The sequence below is a fragment of the Aulostomus chinensis genome, chromosome 21 (genome assembly GCF_037954235.1).
Source record: "Aulostomus chinensis isolate RoL2024-O1b breed Wild chromosome 21, RoL_Achi_v1.0, whole genome shotgun sequence".
NCBI lineage: Eukaryota > Metazoa > Chordata > Actinopteri > Syngnathiformes > Aulostomidae > Aulostomus > Aulostomus chinensis.
The window spans coordinates 2,349,654-2,367,124 of NC_141340.1; the positions used below are offsets into that span (position 1 = coordinate 2,349,654).

The 17,471-nt window shown below is 44.3% G+C and overlaps 1 protein-coding gene across 1 annotated transcript in view; it reads left to right on the plus strand.

Moving 5' to 3' along the window:
- The window catches only part of drosha (drosha ribonuclease III), a 101,968-nt gene that overhangs the window by 53,190 nt on the left and 31,307 nt on the right, over positions 1 to 17,471 (plus strand). The window contains exons 23-25 of the mRNA XM_086191332.1: positions 905 to 975; positions 9,008 to 9,052; positions 13,510 to 13,667. Coding sequence (XP_086047458.1) covers positions 905 to 975; positions 9,008 to 9,052; positions 13,510 to 13,667 — 274 coding nt within the window. The remainder of the gene's footprint in view (positions 1 to 904; positions 976 to 9,007; positions 9,053 to 13,509; positions 13,668 to 17,471) is intronic.

Below are 17,471 nucleotides of genomic sequence, written 5' to 3' on the forward strand. Positions count from 1 at the left end.
ACTGTTTTTGTCAGATTGTGTATCAATTTGGGGGACAATCAATGATTTTTTCCAACTGATGTACGTTTCTCTTTATCTTATTTACCTCCCACTTGTTTTTCCGTCTGCCGCCCCTCAGCCCCTCCCCAAGGAGCTCATGTGTTCAGTTGCGATTTTCTGTCTGCAGGATTTTGTTAAATCTGTGATTCCAGTGTTACTGAGGGAGTGTTGCATTTACAGACGTCATAGCACCTCCTGGTGTTGCTGGGGAAAGAAAGTGTTTTAATGCTGTCACATATTAAACAGCATGTTCGCGATAGCAGCATGTATGTTCGCGATAGCAGCATGTATGTTAGCGACACATGAATGAAGTTTTAGTGATTGGCGAATATCAAGTACTCTGATGTAGCAGTCAGGCATTAAACTTAATGTCTTTGTCTCTCAGTCCTGCTAGTTACTCCTGATATTCAGTTTCTGAGTTGTTCCAAGTTCTGCCGCCTCTCTGGATTCTTGTAGGATATTCTGACCTTGGCCAGTTTACGCCTGAGCCCAATAAGGTCGCTACCCTTCCTCTCCTCCTCCTCCTCCTCTTGCTCTGACAAGCAAGGGGTTTAACTGCACACGAACCCCAAGGTCATTTCGCCATCAAAAACCAATAAAAACGCTCTCCTATTTTTAATAAAGCAATTTCAGCTCATTGCCGAGTGCAATTAATTTTTAGGTTTTCCATTAAGAGAGATGTCTGAAATTGCCAGAATTGTTTTTACACCATCTATGACCTCGTAGAACATCACACTTTAAGTTTGTGTGGGTTGGGAGGTGGGTTTCCCCTCATGAAAGTATCCTGACTGAACACACTTGATTAACCTTTGTGTTGTTGATTATGTCTTCATTCACTGGTTTGATTTCTGTTTCCTGCTTGCAGGTGCTGTGTACTTGGAGGGAGGCTTGGAGGAGGCCCGGCAGCTCTTTGGTCGGCTGCTTTTCAACATCGAGGTGACTCAGCCCTCATTTTGGTTTCTGCTGCTGCGCGTCCGTTTCTCTTTGGTTCCCGTCGTCTCCTCCCTCTGTCTGGAGGCCTTTCGTTCCGTCTTTACATACGTTTGTTCATCCGTCCATGCAGAGTTTCCTCCTGTTTAGTGAATCTCATCCATTCCAACATTTTTCAAACTTGAGTAAAACTCTATTCAAAGCAGATTTGCCGTGGACGGATTTATGGCGAAAAGAAAATAACAAAAGTGAAAACTGGCCACAAATGTAGGATTTAAGAATGCACTGTGGCCGAGGGGGTGTCTGATCTGACATTAGAATTATTTTGAGCAATGCATCCAGACATGAAACATGTTCTGATTGGCACATTTCTTTTGAACCAACATGATTAATCAAATTAGAGCCAAAGATAAGAGGTCCTAGGGAAAAAAAGCCTTAAACACTGTAGAACATTTCCCTCTGCCGAAGTTCAGGAGTGAATGCATTGTGTCAGGAGGTGTAGCTCGTCTTCGCGTCATGTTGTACTCGTGTGTGTGTCTGTCTTAGTCTTTGATGGTTTGTGCCATTTCTACCAGGTAGACTCTCTGCAGCATCTTTGCAGGGTGGCACAGTGGATTGAGGTTCGTGGTATTCTTCTCAGCTGCTTCGTAGCCACAGCGACTTCACGTCTTCTCTTATTTTCTGTTGAAAAGAATTTAAATGCCACTTTGTTTTTTTTAGTCACGCCTCATGGTTGCCATCATGCACTCACAGAAATTTAATGAAAGAAACAGAGCTTTTGTCAGAACTTGGATGTTATACCTTAAGAAAACCATTGATAATCAGGATATACGTTTTTTTGACACCTACAGAAAAATTGGCACAACTTTGAGGTCATAAAATTTGTATCTGAAGATAAATAACTGATTAACAGCAGAGAAGAGGAGAAATCTTGTTCTCCTCTCAAAGCATTTTGAATAGAATAGAGTAGAAAAAAACTTCATTGATCCCAGAGGGAAATTTTGGCTGTACAGTTCGCTCACATGAAACACTCAATAAATGTGAATTATAAGAATAAACTGAAGACAAAATACAAATATGGTAAAAAAAAGATGTAGCCTTTAAAAGTAAGTAAACTCTCTAATTCTTCAAATGGTTTGCTAGATTTGTGGTGTTAGCATCTTTTCTGCTACAAAACACTTTGCCAAATATTGAATTGCAGCCAGCCTTTGAACCTGAGATCATACATAATCTTACTTTATCCTCCAATGCTTTGGACTATCAGCTTATTGTGTGTACACTGACAGTCCACAAAGATAAAACAATAAGACTGAGAAATGTAGATAAGGGTGAAGCCACGGTGCTGAAAATAGACTGAGCCTGGCTTGTATATTTTGCAAAATGAGCTGGATGTGTGGAACATTGCAGTTTGACAGTCTGCAGGAGGACACCTGCTATTGTTTGAGTGTGTGTGCGTGTGCGTGCGTGTGTGTGTGTGTGTGTGAGATCCGTGGGCATGAATAATTGATGATTGAATCAGTATTTGCATTTATTTTGGCGAGAAATGTTATGAATCAATTAAATGACTTGCAGCGGGTCTAGCATGTAGCAGCAGGCTTCGTTCTAATTGGCTATTGAGAGGGTTCATCAGAACTTCGGTTGGTGACGCCCACACACTATAGGGCCACGGTCACATGGTGATCCATCAAACATGTTTGATCCGTGCTGGGGGGGGGGGTCTTTGGAAGAGCTGATGAGAAGTTTCAGAGTAAAATACTTGAAAGTCTCACACCACAAAACTTCTGGGCAAAATTATCATTAATTATAGATAACTTCTCTCAAACTCTGAGCAGCTGAAATTTGCTTGAAGGATTAAAAAAATCAGAATGTATTTTTTCCCTCATCTTGAATTTGACTGAAATCATCTTCATATATATTTCTCTCCTCAGGGCTCAAAATGAGAAATGTAGTGTTTTGCTTTATGTTTTAACTTTTCATCTGTAGTTCTTCAACTTAAAAGCACGAGGCATCTGAACTTGATTTGTCTTGTGCAGTGTCCTGCCATTGTGGTTTACTGAGTGTAGAGTTTTTTGTGTCTCTGCAGAAAGATGAAACTGGGTAATATGTGATCTGTAGTTTTTGTTTGTGTCAGCATTGGTATCAGCATTTTGAAACGTCTTTGCAGCATGAAAATGTAATTAAATGATCTTAAAAAACTTAAAGCACCGTAGAGATCTTTTTTTTTTCAGTCAGTTTAAACCAGGCAGCCCCACAGATAAAACAAGGTTGTGGGCATAAGATAGGATAAGAAGTTTCACAGTTGGTATTATATCTATAAAAAGGAAGACGCGAGTCACAATCAGAAGCAAAGGGAGTGTGCGTACATAAAATCAAAGGCTGACCTGTGCTAAGGAGCTAACACGATTGTTTGTCTGTCACAGGAGTTTGTAAAAATTATGTGTTGCTGTATTTGTTCTGTTTTCTGAGGAGGAACCCGTACGATTTTGGGGCAGATCAGTTTAAAACAGCCAAAATTGGCTTTTCCTACTTTTTTAATGTCGGTTTTTGTCATTTTGTCTGGCAGCGTTGCGGCTTAAGCTAACAAGTGCTTGTTAACAAATAGCATTAATGATCCGAGGCGCATTTAGTCACGGTACATAGTGTGACTGGTCCGCCGTCCTACAACATAAACAAATATGTACCTGACAGCTTTACTGTGAATCCAGCCGATAGAAATGGTGCTGCCAAATCTTTACAGATGTATTTTGTGAAACTTTTTTTTGTCATTTTGCTGAACAATAATGGGGACCCAGAACAGAGCCTTGAGGGTACTCCCATTTGTCACCGCTACCACAAGCCATGCATTAAGTTTGGATGTATGTAGATTAGTTTGTTAGGGGTGACAAATGATACTCTCATTAGTTAATTGTGTTGATTTGTACAGCTAGCAGTTCAAGCGTAGGGCATTTGATCGTCCCTAAATTAAACGATTATTCTGGCTGCAGCTGCATTGAGTCTCTGTCACATAGCTGTTTGCTACCATCTTTCATTTCTCTGGGTCCAATTGTCTCCAGCAGCTTGTTATACTGAGGACAAACTGTAAATAAAAACATAAAATGGTTTGAAGGGGCAAACACACATCGTATCACTGAATAAAACACACCAACTACACAGTGCATTTCTTCCAGGGCTCTTTGGAAAAAGGCCTCAGCTGGCAGCATTCATTATTCTACTCCTCTCCAATGCATCTTATTATCTAACACACACGACTTTACAGCCCATCGTGACACTTGCTGTTCTGCGTCAGTACTCTGTGCGGTCCGGGTTGGGATTTAGAAATACATACAGTTGTGTAGCACAGCTTTGCCTGGCAAGAGAGGTAGCTGAGATTTTCAGGAAATAGTGCAAATCAAATTTGAGTGATTGTCAACTTTGGTGCGAAAGTTTTCAGAGATGATCAATGGATTGAAATACTATGGCCTGTCACCCCCCGCTGAATCCTCCTGATGGCGGCTCTGTCACACTAAGCAGAAAGGAGACAGATGGACACAGACCAGACAACCGAACGCCAGCCGGGTGGTTCGATGGGGGGGTGGGGAACTGTGGGACCGACCAAAGAAATGGACGGAAAGAGTGAGAGATAGATTTGTATGGTCTGTTGGACTACTTGAATCCTTATGTATTTCTATCTTAACACACCAGAATGGGTATCATTACCAAGCTAATGAGATGCAGCGCAAAACTGAGGGACTGGATTTCTCTCTATTACACCCTGAAAGGTGTTGCTGCTCCTATTTGTCGCTATGCTATTCCATTCATGCATGAGTGATCAGGCCCATACCCTCCTTGTCTTTCTAAAACAACACAATGCTGGCTGGCATCTCCATCTTGCCCCCCCCCCCCCCCCAATACACACTAATACACACACACACACACACACACACACACACACACACACACCCGTTCCTCTCCATTCTTTCCTCTCATTAACACCCCACCATGTCATTACCCCCACAGTTGTTTTTGCACCACCCCTCTCATGACAAATCAAAATAAGAGCTCTGCAGACTCCAGAGGTAAAATTCCAGGTTGACTTCTTAAGACAAAGCTAACGTGTGATTACCAGAAAACTAACAGTGGCTTCAGGTTTCTTTTCCTCTCTCCCTGCTTGTGTTGTCCCCTAATTGGTATGGCATTCATGGCTGGAGCACACCAGTTTTTTCAGTCCTCTTGGTGTTCTTTCAACATGTCACCTTTGCTGGCATTGGTTTCCCAAACAACAGGGCTCAAGCTGGGGATGGAATCTAGGCCCCGTTGCGCACAAAAGCCCAGAGGAAACAATAGATGCTAATTTGTTAACGATGCCACTGTAGAGGTTATTGAAGCATCAGCAGACAGGCAGGAAGCATCATCTTCAGGGGGAGAAGCTCAATTACTCACAACCTGGACTCAGCAGCAGTGAAATTTTGTGGAAAAAAAGATGATGCGGCTGTGTCCTAAGGGAAGCCCCTTGTTTGAGGAGCAATCCTCATAATGAGGAATTCACTACTTGCCCACGGGCTAAACTTTCTACTTTTACTAACAGAGCACAATCACACACACCCTAAAACCTAGAATACGACTTCTGTGTCATCTTACATGGTAGCTTTCGCACCTTCCGCATCTCTGAACGCTTCACCAAATTGAGTACTTGTCATGGTTTACCAGTTTTACTTTGGTCCCTCTGCACGGCTGTTTGCTTCCCCTGTGCGAGCAGGTGAAACACTGGCTGGCAACGCCCTCCGTACTCAGGTGATGCAACACTGAAGGAAGGTAGAGTATACGCGGCGCGCCGTACAGCCCATGTAGTCAGGACAGCGTCACCGTTCATGCTACATCCAGTCAATTTAAAGGGTTTAAAGTGAAAGATTGACCAAAAGGACAATTCCTCAGGAAGATGGACTACAACCTCATGTGACAAACCCCGCGGCGTTAACCATAATTCCACTTCCATACAGTGGTTGGAGGTATCGTGACCCCCTGTCCCTGTCAGCTTTGAGACAGTTCTCTCATTTGGTCTCCTTTTTAAAACAACAGCCACCGGCCATGACCCACCCTGGGTGAAAGCGTGAGTGTTTCTAATTCTCCCTTGACATCAATGCTTTTTTAAATATCCACGCTTTGTCCTGTGACAACATTTCCCTATTGGAGCTGGAGTCTGTATCTCCGCCGCGTCCTTGGTTTGATAATGACTCGGAGAACAAATGCATGCGAACATATTCACAGGCCATTTTCTCTTCACATTCCATTTTTCTGCCCACACTTGCTGCAGCTGTTAAAGATGTGCTGTTCACCCTCACCTCTAAACCGCACGATAGACTTCACCAAAGACTCAACATTAGTTTTCACCTTGACCGACAGAAGACTTTTGGACCTAGGGCTGCTTTTATGTTGCTATCGATCAGCGATGCTATCTCTTATCGATCCCACTGCTGCACTACTACATTTGATGGATTGATTGGCAGCCTGTAGCGAGAGACCAATTTGTCAGGGAGCATCAGACCTTGTCAGAGAGAGAGCACCATTATGTCCCAATCATGGATGGCCAACGGTCTCTGGGGTGTGTGGGGGTAGAGAGAGTGTCTATGGAAGTTATATTGCTGTTGCCTAGCCACAGTTGACTTGATATTGTATCTGGAAGACTGAGCTCACATCTCCATGATGATTAAAGCCCACTTTGATTGAAGCACGAGCCCCCCCCCCCCCTTCCCCCCCAAAAAACCCCCACCTCTTTCATTTTGCTTTTAATTCCAATTCTCATTATAGCTGGGTCATTGACATTCAAACAAATATGTTTGCATATGTTTTTCCCTTTATTTTTTCTTTTTCCAACCTCCATCCTCCAAATGGCTGTGATTCAGCTGCTGCAGATGATGATTTGTGCCCCCAGTAATTACACCTTCCTCGTACTGGGAGTGAGAGTGAGAGAGAGAAAGAGAGAGCGAGAGAGAGAGAGAGAGGGAAGGGGGAGAAGAGAGGGAAAAAAACCCTGTTATTCTTAAATCCCCACTCGATGCTGGCTTAATCATTGTCTGCCTTGTCTTTGAAGTGGCTGTAATTGAAACATTAGCTGTTCGGGTCTATATACAGCTTGTGGGTGGATCGTGTGTGCCTTGTGGACAGGGTTTTAATCATAAGCCTTGATCACAAGCTGAAGAAACCTGTCTGTACTTGTGTGTTGGTTTTGGGTGTTTGCTTATTCTCTGTCTCCCTGATCGTCTGCTTGCATATGAGTGTTACGTTGAGGATGCGTAGCTTTCATGTGTATTTTTCAGGGCAGCGTGCAGGGCTGTGAAACTGCTATGATTAGCCGGGGCTGTTGTCTTTTTTTTCTTCAAAACATAAGCGGCATGTGCGGTGACATACACCGCAGCGACAGCCTGTGATAACCTGATCAGTGCTTTTTAAATACTGTCACTGGCTAAGAGACAAGAAACAGAAAGGAAGCATTTGCTCAAATATATCGACCACTTTCATGAATTTTTCATTGGCTGCTCGAGGCAATGAGTAGCCAGCTGGGTGGGTTTAGATGAGGTGCCCATTCATTACTGCTGACCATTCACAACCCCCCAGTGGACTCGCACCACATTTTAAAGCTGTATCTCCTTGAACCTTTAAAAAACCCCAGGAAGACTCCACTTTAGAGGCCTTTTACACATCGCGGTAACCACCCCAAAACGCCTCAGACTGGCGTTGTCCTTGGCAACAACTTGAGAACCACAGATTACTCTCGCTCTGCCTGTGTCTATCTACCATTTGATCTTGTGGAGTTACCTCAGAGCAGGGTTGAGGAAACATGTTGATCTTGCACATATTTCTCTCTACGGGCGAAAGGCAAAAGCGGTCCAGTCAATACTGTGTCTCCAGGGACAGCACACCTCAAAGCCAAAACCCTCCACCTGCAGAACTCCCCAACTCCCACTCAAACCCTCTACCCCCGCCCGCCCCCCAAATCGAACCTCCCAGTGGGTGGTGGATATACATCCCTGTGGGTGTGAAAATGAGATGCTGAATAATTTGCTGTTGAATCATGGACCCCCATCGGGCTTGTTGATGGCACCTGAAAGCTCTCGGGCCAAGAAATGCGGGGCGTCCCTGCGTCGAGCATTTGAAGCCCACTGCCAGGGTTTGTTGTTGAGGGGGTTGTTTAATCCTCCGTAGAACAATTAAAATGATAAATAAATCAATGAATGTGTTGATTCTTTATGTTGGAGAACCCAGCAGGTCTCTTGACATATAAATATTGACAGTCGCTGATATTCATGTGAGGGCAGCCAGGGACCAAAAAATGACACCGATTCGAAGTTATTCTTTTCCTTTTTCATGGATAAAACAGGACTGTTTGATAGTGACAAAAGTGAGCAAACATTAATATATTACTAATTAATATTCCACAGCAGTGAAATTTGTAAAAATGAATTAAAAAAAAAAACATGAATGAAAACTGAATAAACTGCATTCGGCAGCCTTTCTTCATTTTAATCCCAGTAAGTACTTGAATTGATTATTCTTGTGAGTGATTTTGGATTACGAATAAGCGCTCGTGGGGCAGCAAGGCTCCGACTCCCGAGCTCGACTGGAACGCACCGTGACTGGTATCACCAGCTAATCTTAACCTGGGGACAAGCTGCCTCACATGAGTTGTTTGCATGTTCAGTTTTCAAAAATGATGCTGGTGGTTTGGACGTATTTATGTCAGCCTCTGTTGCCTTCATCCCGAAAGTTCTTATTCCCATTTTTTCTTACGTGTTTTTAGTATTTTTAGCATTGGAGCTAAGCGTTAGCGCTGGCTTTCAGTTGTCCACCACCCGCTGTGATGTCACACACATTCGCTCTCTGATACAAAATAACGTAGTACATTGAGCATGATTTGATTAGTTTTTACTGCATTTTGTTGCAGTGTAACACGATCATGGATGAGCTTCACACCGATAGGAAATGCTGACTTCCACTGACCCTCCCCCTCTCCTTCCCCCTCTGTCTCTGTCTCCCCCTCTATTTCTGTCCCCTCTGTTTGCAGGATCTCCGGGAGGTTTGGCTCAACTACCCACCACACCCCCTGCAGGTTGGTCGAGATGTTTTATTATTGATGTTTATTTTGGCTGGGCGACTCATTAAAATCCAGCTCACCCCATAACACAAAAACACTCTCCCATCTTTGAAGTTCTCCAGTCTGGGTGTATATTTTTCCTGGTGCGTGTTGCTAACAGAGGTGGGCAAGCTGTTAGTTCTTTTGCCTGAGGCTGACTGAGTTCTTTATAGCTATCAAGGCCCCAATGGTCCTCCGCTGGCCCCCATTCTTCTGTTCATGTGTCTCGCCGCTCTACATTTTGGTCAAGACCCTAATCCTTGCTTTCATTCACTCCGTCTCTCTTCCTCTCCACCATTCCTCCCTTCTCCTCTTCAACCGCTCTATTCTCTCCTCCTCTATCATCATGTTTTGCAGTCTGTTCTACCGTTCTTTCCTTTGCATGATCTGCCCAGAAACATTGAACATGTCAACAGTGTTTGTTGGAAATTAGGATTTGGAAGAAGAGATCAAAGATGCCATAACAGGATTACAGTCCCGAATCACATGGGCCCTCCAGGGACCGTCAGGAATCCTTCTCTCTGATGTGTTTGCGCCGAGCAAGTGTTTCTTTGTGTGTATGCCGAGACTCGTCTTTAAGCACTTTATTCTCCTGATCTCCCTGCGTGTGCAGTGTTGCTGCATTTTCATATGTACATTTTTGCATATCCATGCTTGGCCCAGTATAACAGTGTGTACTTGTGTGTGTACATCTCCATGTATACTTGCTTTTTTCCCCCTCGTCTTTGCCCCCTCACCCTTATATTTTTTCATCCGGATCTGCTGAGTGTCTGGATGATTTTGTTGAGCTTGTCAGTGCTCAGGATAAACCCACTCTATCCAGCCGTCTTTCTTCCCGGTGAGCTGCACAGCAGACGATCCAGAGGTGGGCACTGTGGTCAGGGTGGAGCTCTGAGGTCACCCCTACAACTGCTCTGTGGTGCTGGGGGAACCTCCACAGTGTGCTGCATGAATAATCATCAGCCGCTTCAGAACTTCAGCCTTATTACCAGGCATTGCGTGGGTTTGAGGTTTACTCTGGGTGGTCCCTCGCCAGCAGGGTAACGCCTGTTAAATTGTGCCAACCTCTTGGTAACTTGATAGCATCCTGACCTTTTGGCTTGAGATGATATAATCTAAGCAGTTTCACACAAGGAAAGCACATTTTGCCTCATTATTTATTAAAATAATTATTTGTAATTGATGAAGGCCCCCTGGAGCTAAGGGTTGAACATTACGCCCAAAATTGCTGCTGAGGGGTAGGAAGGTGTCATCGCGCCACCCCCCCCCCCCTCCCCTCCCCTGCCTATCCAGACGAGGATGATAAAACGGATGTGAAAGAGGATCTGCCTTAATGAGGTTTGAGTAGATGGCAACGGCGGCTCACCGTGGCGTGGGTAATTATGCGTACACTCGTCTTTGGCATACACGCATACATTAGCCCGGCCACCGACGTGCTCCACAGAGCGCGGTGGAATGTGTCGTGGTTGACAGGCCCATCTTTATGTTATTCGTGTTTGCTCGATCTGCACCGATGCATCATCACCTGCAGCTCTCTAGAATAATTTAGCAGAACGCCATTTACACAGAGTCTGGATTTCCAAATATCTCCTTTGGTTTATTGGGGAGATACACGAGTGTCAGGCTTTTTGGGCATCTGAAGACCCGTGCTCTGATGCTGCCTTCTCTCAGGGCTGAGCTGAGAGTGAGGCTTTGAAGCCATTTCAAACGTGTTTTTTTTTTTTTTTAAATAACTGCTGTTGATCCCCCCCGTGTATGTTTGAAGCCTTGCTGCTGACCATTCCCCCGAAGGATAGCTCGCGCCTATGAGTGCTGAACTCATCAGACGTCGTTAGTTGCAATGCATGACATTTAAACGCCTTCCGTTAATTAACAGAGGGGGGAAAAAAGGCAGAAATGAAATGTTTCTTAAGACATATCGAAAGATGGAACCATGACATTACCGGCAGCATTCCAATTAAAATACAGAGTCTAAAAATACTTCTCTGCTCTATGCAGTCACTTGACATGGGAGTCTCTGAGAAAGCTGTTTACTTGTGATTTCTTCGCGGAATCACAGACGAAGTAGAGGCTGGAAAATGAAGCAAGAGGCCATCTGAGGAGCCTTGAGTGTCTCTTTCTTCTTATTTTTGGGGGAGTGTGTATTGTAATGGGGCAAACTAACAAGGTCAACGCATGTTCCCTTGAATGTCCAAATAAAATTATGGAGCTCAGTGTTTCCTTGGAAAGTATGTCTTGGTCAAGCTTACAGTTGTACCACACAGAGACCAATTAGATGCTTCTAGCAGCCTAATTAATTCACCCATAAGGCTCTCTCTTGATTAAACAAACATGCATATACATATTTTCTCAGCATATGACTTCTTTTTCTAATGAGCACAGGCACAAGCGAATATTGCAGTGGAATCCAGCATGTTTTTGCCGATCCCGTCTACCTCTGAACTCGCCATGCCCTAAAGCTAATGTTAAAAGAATAATCTGCAGCAGTTTTCATGACCAACAAACCTTTCCTTCAAGGCTCATCAAAGTCACAAGACTGGAGGCTTCTGATATTGCCCGCTGAAGAACAAATAAGGAAATTTGCTGTGTGACTAAGTCACCAGAGATATTAATTGGCTGTGTGAATCACCGTTTTCAAAGTGAGAAAATTTGAGCCATTTGACTTAAAACTTAATGAGTAAGAGATCCCATCTGCTGCCGATCTTTGAGTTTGTTTAGAGGCGGAGTAAAAACACACACTCCAAACAGGCCCTCCAGCTGCACGTACTGTCGAGGTTCACTTAATGTACAGAATATATCTGGCACTCTGATATGGATTAACTTCATTAAGAAAGCAGATTTCTTTGCTGCACGCTAACAGTTGGCGTCCTCCGCAGATGCAGAGTGAGTCAAATGATTCTACCTCCTCTCTGTTTTGGAGGACAAGTTCCACACTTGCACAGTAGATTGGCGTTGACAGGAAAACTTATTCCGCCATCAAATCGTCATTTGAAAGACTCGCTTGAGTTTGGCCACAAACTAATTTGTGTAGGAGGGGAAGAGTTTTATTTACTGCCTCTACTGTTTATGTTCATTTTAAGCATCTTTTAGGTGAGAATGTAGCTGTGAAAACCTGCCTGCCAAAAGCCTAGAGTGTGACAGCCGATGCCTTTGTAGCCGTGGACTGCGAACGCTGACGGGTCAGGCCTGTTGGCGAGTTTCGGAGCATGCTAAGTTAGCTTTCCCATGTGTGGAGTTTGCAGCGCTCAGTTCTAGGACCGGGGATCATTCATTTTCATTGATAGCATTATTGAGACTCCTTACTGATCCAAGTCTATCAAAACTGCTGTCAGTACTTTTCCATAGTGGAAAGATGTCAATAAATTCATACTTATTCATCCCACTCTTATCGTCACATGGAGCTCCTGGTCTTTCTACTTGTTCTAGTTTGAATGCCGCTGCTAGTTTTATCAGCCCAACCAATAAGCTCTGACCCTCTTCATTTTTGGGTTTGGGGTTATTGAGACGACCCTCATCCAGTGTCAGTGCTTTTATTTTTCCCAACACAGTCCATCTTATGATTGATTAATGGCGATTGACATGGTGACGTTACGACTCACACTGTCGTACCAAGAACAACGCCTTCCAACTTTACCTTCATCCTGGCGTCAACTACATGTTTGCAATGTTGAAACAAACGTGGGACAATATAAAATACTTCCTACATCCCGTCCTCCAGAGCGCCCTCGGGCCACACCCATGTCGCAACTTGGCTTCTAGGTTGACCTCAACCACAAACCTTGTTGATGCATCTTACATGAATGTGACAAGTTCTCAGAACCGCCTGTGTGATGGTTTGCCAGCGTGACATGATAAAATCAATACCAGCCACATGCTGCTGCGGCTGGTGATCCCAGATTCAAAAGAACATGAGATGTGCGCATGCAAAAACAAAGCACTGCTGCCCCTACAGTGCAGGAGGACGGTTTTTAGAACACGCCAGCAGGGACTTACTCTCATTCAACCATAGGATCATTCGTGAGGTCAGACACTGAGACACGTCTCCCAGTCGACCTCCGAGTTCAACCTTTTACACACATGTTGAACCAGGAAAGGACCTTTTACAAACTGTTGTCCCAATTATGATCGCACACTTAAATATCAGTGGAAGCTAGAGAATAGAAGTTCCTCTGTGTCTGAATTTAAGGAGCCCAACCTAAACTAGGAAAAAGAGCAAAGACATGCAGACATATGGTCTGTTAGATAAACTCATGCTACTCCTCCAGTACCATAAAATGTCTGTTTTTACACTTGCTGTAAAAACTCATCGATTCTGGTTGGGTTATATTGCTCGATGAGGTGTTCCACCCCCCCCCCCCCCTCCAGCACTTAAAGGATTTATGTAATATCATAAAATGTACTAACAACCTTTGACCAACTGATTGATTGACCAGGTCCAGGAGCCTCAGACCGACAGGCAGCTGATCGAGACCTCTCCGGTCCTGCAGAAACTCACCAGCTTCGAGAACTCGATCGGCGTTTTGTTCACGCACGTGCGTCTGCTGGCCAGAGCCTTCACCTTGAGGACTGTGGGCTTCAACCACCTCACCCTGTAAGTGCAGTCAGTGTTTGTTTGTTTTGTACGTAACACAGTTACGAGCGATTAAAATGCACAGTGAGGCACTAGTTGGCCAAATGTAATTAGCAAGGATACGGCAGAACCGGCCAGACTTGTCTGCTGTTCCCTGAGAGGTGATGAGGCATGATGCATTATAATACATAATATGATTGGAGGTGCTGGGAGTTTCATCATCCGCCGTGCATTTTAAATGGCTGTGTGTTCAGTGGCGGCGGCAGCGGCCCCTCCTCCCACGTCAACATTATTTTTACCTCTGCTGCTTCTACATTTGCCTGCTGTCACCAAGACTGCCTGATGTATTAAAAGTCCCGTTTTGAGAATGCTGGTGAAAGCTGCTCTCTCTTTCACTGGGCTCACTGCTCAATCCAAGGGTCTCACATTAAAGGGGGTCCTGGGGGGCTGCCTGGGGGGCTGCCTTCACCTATGAGGCCACAGCCCCACTTCCCTGTTGGAAATTGGGTTCTGACTCACAAGCTCTTCCAGGTCAGGAGGTTTTCTTCTCTCCATTCTTTTCACTCACTTATCTAATTGGACAGATGTTTCATTTTCGTTGTCACACATCTCTCTACCATGCCAGTTCTCACCCAAATGTGTTTGGGGTATTTTTCCAGATACGATTTTTTTACATCTGAAGTTTGTTGGAAAACGTGAACCAAACAGACAAAGGCGGGAGACACAGGGAAAGGGTCCTGTGTTTTGAACTTTCTCCTCTTAGAAAGGCTGCCATAGTTTGCCTACTTTGTCAAATCTAACGAGGCAACCTGGCTAGAGAAGCCATTAGTTCAGGTTCAGATGCTGGTGGATCAAATGGGGTTTGGATTAGCTTCAAAACCACGAACTGTACCAGAGTTTGTTTGTAACCAGAAGAGTGCTCTAAAGGGTCTCAGTGCATTAGGGTATCAGACATATTTGCTGTCTCAGCGTCCGCTATGACATCTCTCCTACGAGCTGGTAAAGTTCCACACTTGTAGGTGACTTGATGGCAGAGAGAACGCCGGGCTGTGTAACACCGCATCCTTGTGTCACCTTGCTCATTCCTTAATGGAATTCAAGTTTGAAAAGATTGCAATTTTTGTGAGCAACTGTTTCCATTAATGAGAGTGAACACTTCAATTTGCTTGTTTCTGATTCTACATATGAAAGGCTTGAGTGGAAGCTGAACTCACTCCTCAGCTCCGCAGCACAATAGTGGGTAGGACAGCGAAAGCAAATGAGTGTTGGCAACCCACCGCTGATATCTTATTGGCAGGCTGCACTGTGTAATTGGTTGCTTAGTTGTGCTACAAGGACATGTGTGAGCGTGTATCATTCACACATGCATTACACTACTGTGTACGTTCTAATCCATCATTTAAATGTCAAACGTTCTCCCACTCACGGTCAGTGGAGTCGATTAGAGGTCCAGGTTTGTTTAGAGGACTTTTCCAACTCAGCGTTTGTTCCAACTCGATGACGTCACAGTTACGGTTGCTCACTTCCTGCAAGTATTATCTCACTAAATGTTATTGATAATTTCCTGTTGTGAAAGGAAATAAAAATCTAATATTTCCAGGTTGATTTATGTTCATTAGCTCATTAGAGGCTGAAGGCAGGTTGACCTAAATAGAGCTGACGGAGTTGGAGGCTGAAGCAGTGGAGGAGCTGCCTGCAAGGACCAAAGGTTATACCAAAGTAGGTCAAGCTGTCGTGACGGTGAGAAGAAGGAGGTTAGATAACGGAGAGAGGTCAGACTATAAGGTAGCCAGCAGATGAGGAGACAGGACCCAGGTTGGCCTTCGGCCTATCACTTTATGCAGAGGACGAAGTGACCTAGAAGAAGACAGCGAGAATAGGAGTTGACCCTGTTGGGGGGGCGACGGAGACCGGAGGCAACCATCAGAAAGCAGAATTGGGAAGTGTTGTCCCCCGGGCGCTGGGCTTCCTATCTCCTCTAACAGCGGAAGAGCTGGCTGTTGCAAGAATTTCTGTTGGTGTAAAAGGATCCATCTCTTTTTGAGTTCAGTAAATGAAAGCATATTTTCTTGTGCAGGTTTTTAAAGACTGGAAGCAATTATGTCTCACTAAATAGAGCGAGGTGGCTCAAAAAAAATGAAAGCGATTCCTTTGTAACATTTCTGATGCCTGCATATTTCTTTCTTAAACAAGTACAACATGACAGCAATAACGAGAGCGCGTACGCCTCGTTGATGTTTCACTCTGAAACAGCAAATATCTCAATTACAGCCATCAGGTTCAGTCTGAATACCAATAACAAGTGGTGTTGAAAGGCAGGTATGATAGAAGTAAACATATTGACAGCGTGCTGGTGTGATTCTAGTGTTTATTGTAGACTTTCACTGCTTGAGTTACTTTCTTTTCAACACGTGTAGGTCTATTTTTAAGTATTCATGTTAAATCTGTCCATTTAAATTACGTGATCCAATCATTTTGATTTTTTTCCCACTGAGTTTGTCACTTCTGCTGTAGTTCAGTATTGTTCAGAATACTACGTAGTATAACGTACATTAATTCACTAGTTAGCCGACGCTGCTACATGGTTTGGTGAGTCTGCTTGCTTGTTTATCCAGGAAAACGCACAAAAATCCCTGATTGTTTTGAAAAGTGCGTTTACCAACCCGCAGGTACATGATGGCGTTATAAAAAAAAATTCAAAGGTATTACATCTAATAACTCGCAATAACAATAAACGTCTTTGAGAATAAACATTCGTGCGCTGCTGTGCTAAAGTAGCAGTTCTAAGGCAGGACAAAGCGAACCGTAGCCAAGTTAATGGTTAACTACATCTGCGTTACAGAAAGGGCCAAGCCGCAGAGGCGCCGAGCCACGTCCTGGTATTTGTGTCACTCTGTTTCAAAATGACATTCACTGTGTGCTCGACTGTAGAGTCACGGCTCCTTGCCTCCGCCGCCCCAGACGGTAAATCAGACGAAAGCTGCAGATTACATGTGTGAGCCTAGCATGCACATATGAAACAAGAACATTATTTCTCTAAGAATGGAAAAGGAAAAAATGGCCTTAAAATGGAGTGCTCTCCTCTTCTGGAGCGGGCGGACTGTCGCCGCCTCTTCAGCCACGCTGATAAAGGTATTTTAGATCAAAGTCAAAGGCAAGTAAAGACCTCAGCTCCACACTTTACTTCAATTTCCTCCACCTTACTGCAGCATTGTGCCTCTGCTCTTGAAGCGAATAAGGAATGGCTCTTTGTGCCGCTTCATACAGCTGAGCATTCCTCTTTGACCCACTCTATATCTCCATTTTCTCACAATCGTTTCCTCTTTTTTTCCTTTCGTCTCTTGTCACTCCACTGATTCGTTCCTCGCTCTGCCTCCTCAGTTCCCACCACTCTCTCAATCTGTTTGTAGCCATCATGTGATCCCTGCCATTCTCTGTTCCCAGACACAATGTATGGTAGATTTGGTGGAAATCTCCGGCACGTCTGTGGACATGTTGTTCACATGTAGGATATTAAAATGCAGGACTAAGTGGGAACTCTCTCAGACTGGCTTGCATGTCCCTCCTCCATCACCCGCCGCCACCCTCCTCATCCCAGCCACCTCTCCTCTCCTTCGCTGGAGCCTCTTCCTTTAGAAGCCCTGTGATTATTTTTAATGTGGGAGTGTGAGTCAGGCAGTGCCCCTTCCCTCCTAATGACGCTCAGTCCTGGATCTTAAAAGACACAGTAAGATGAAAAAAAAAAAGTAGCTTTTCATGTTCTTATTTATCCAGCTTCCCTTCCTTAACTGTTCTTCTATCTCTGGACTCTTTTCATGTATGTAA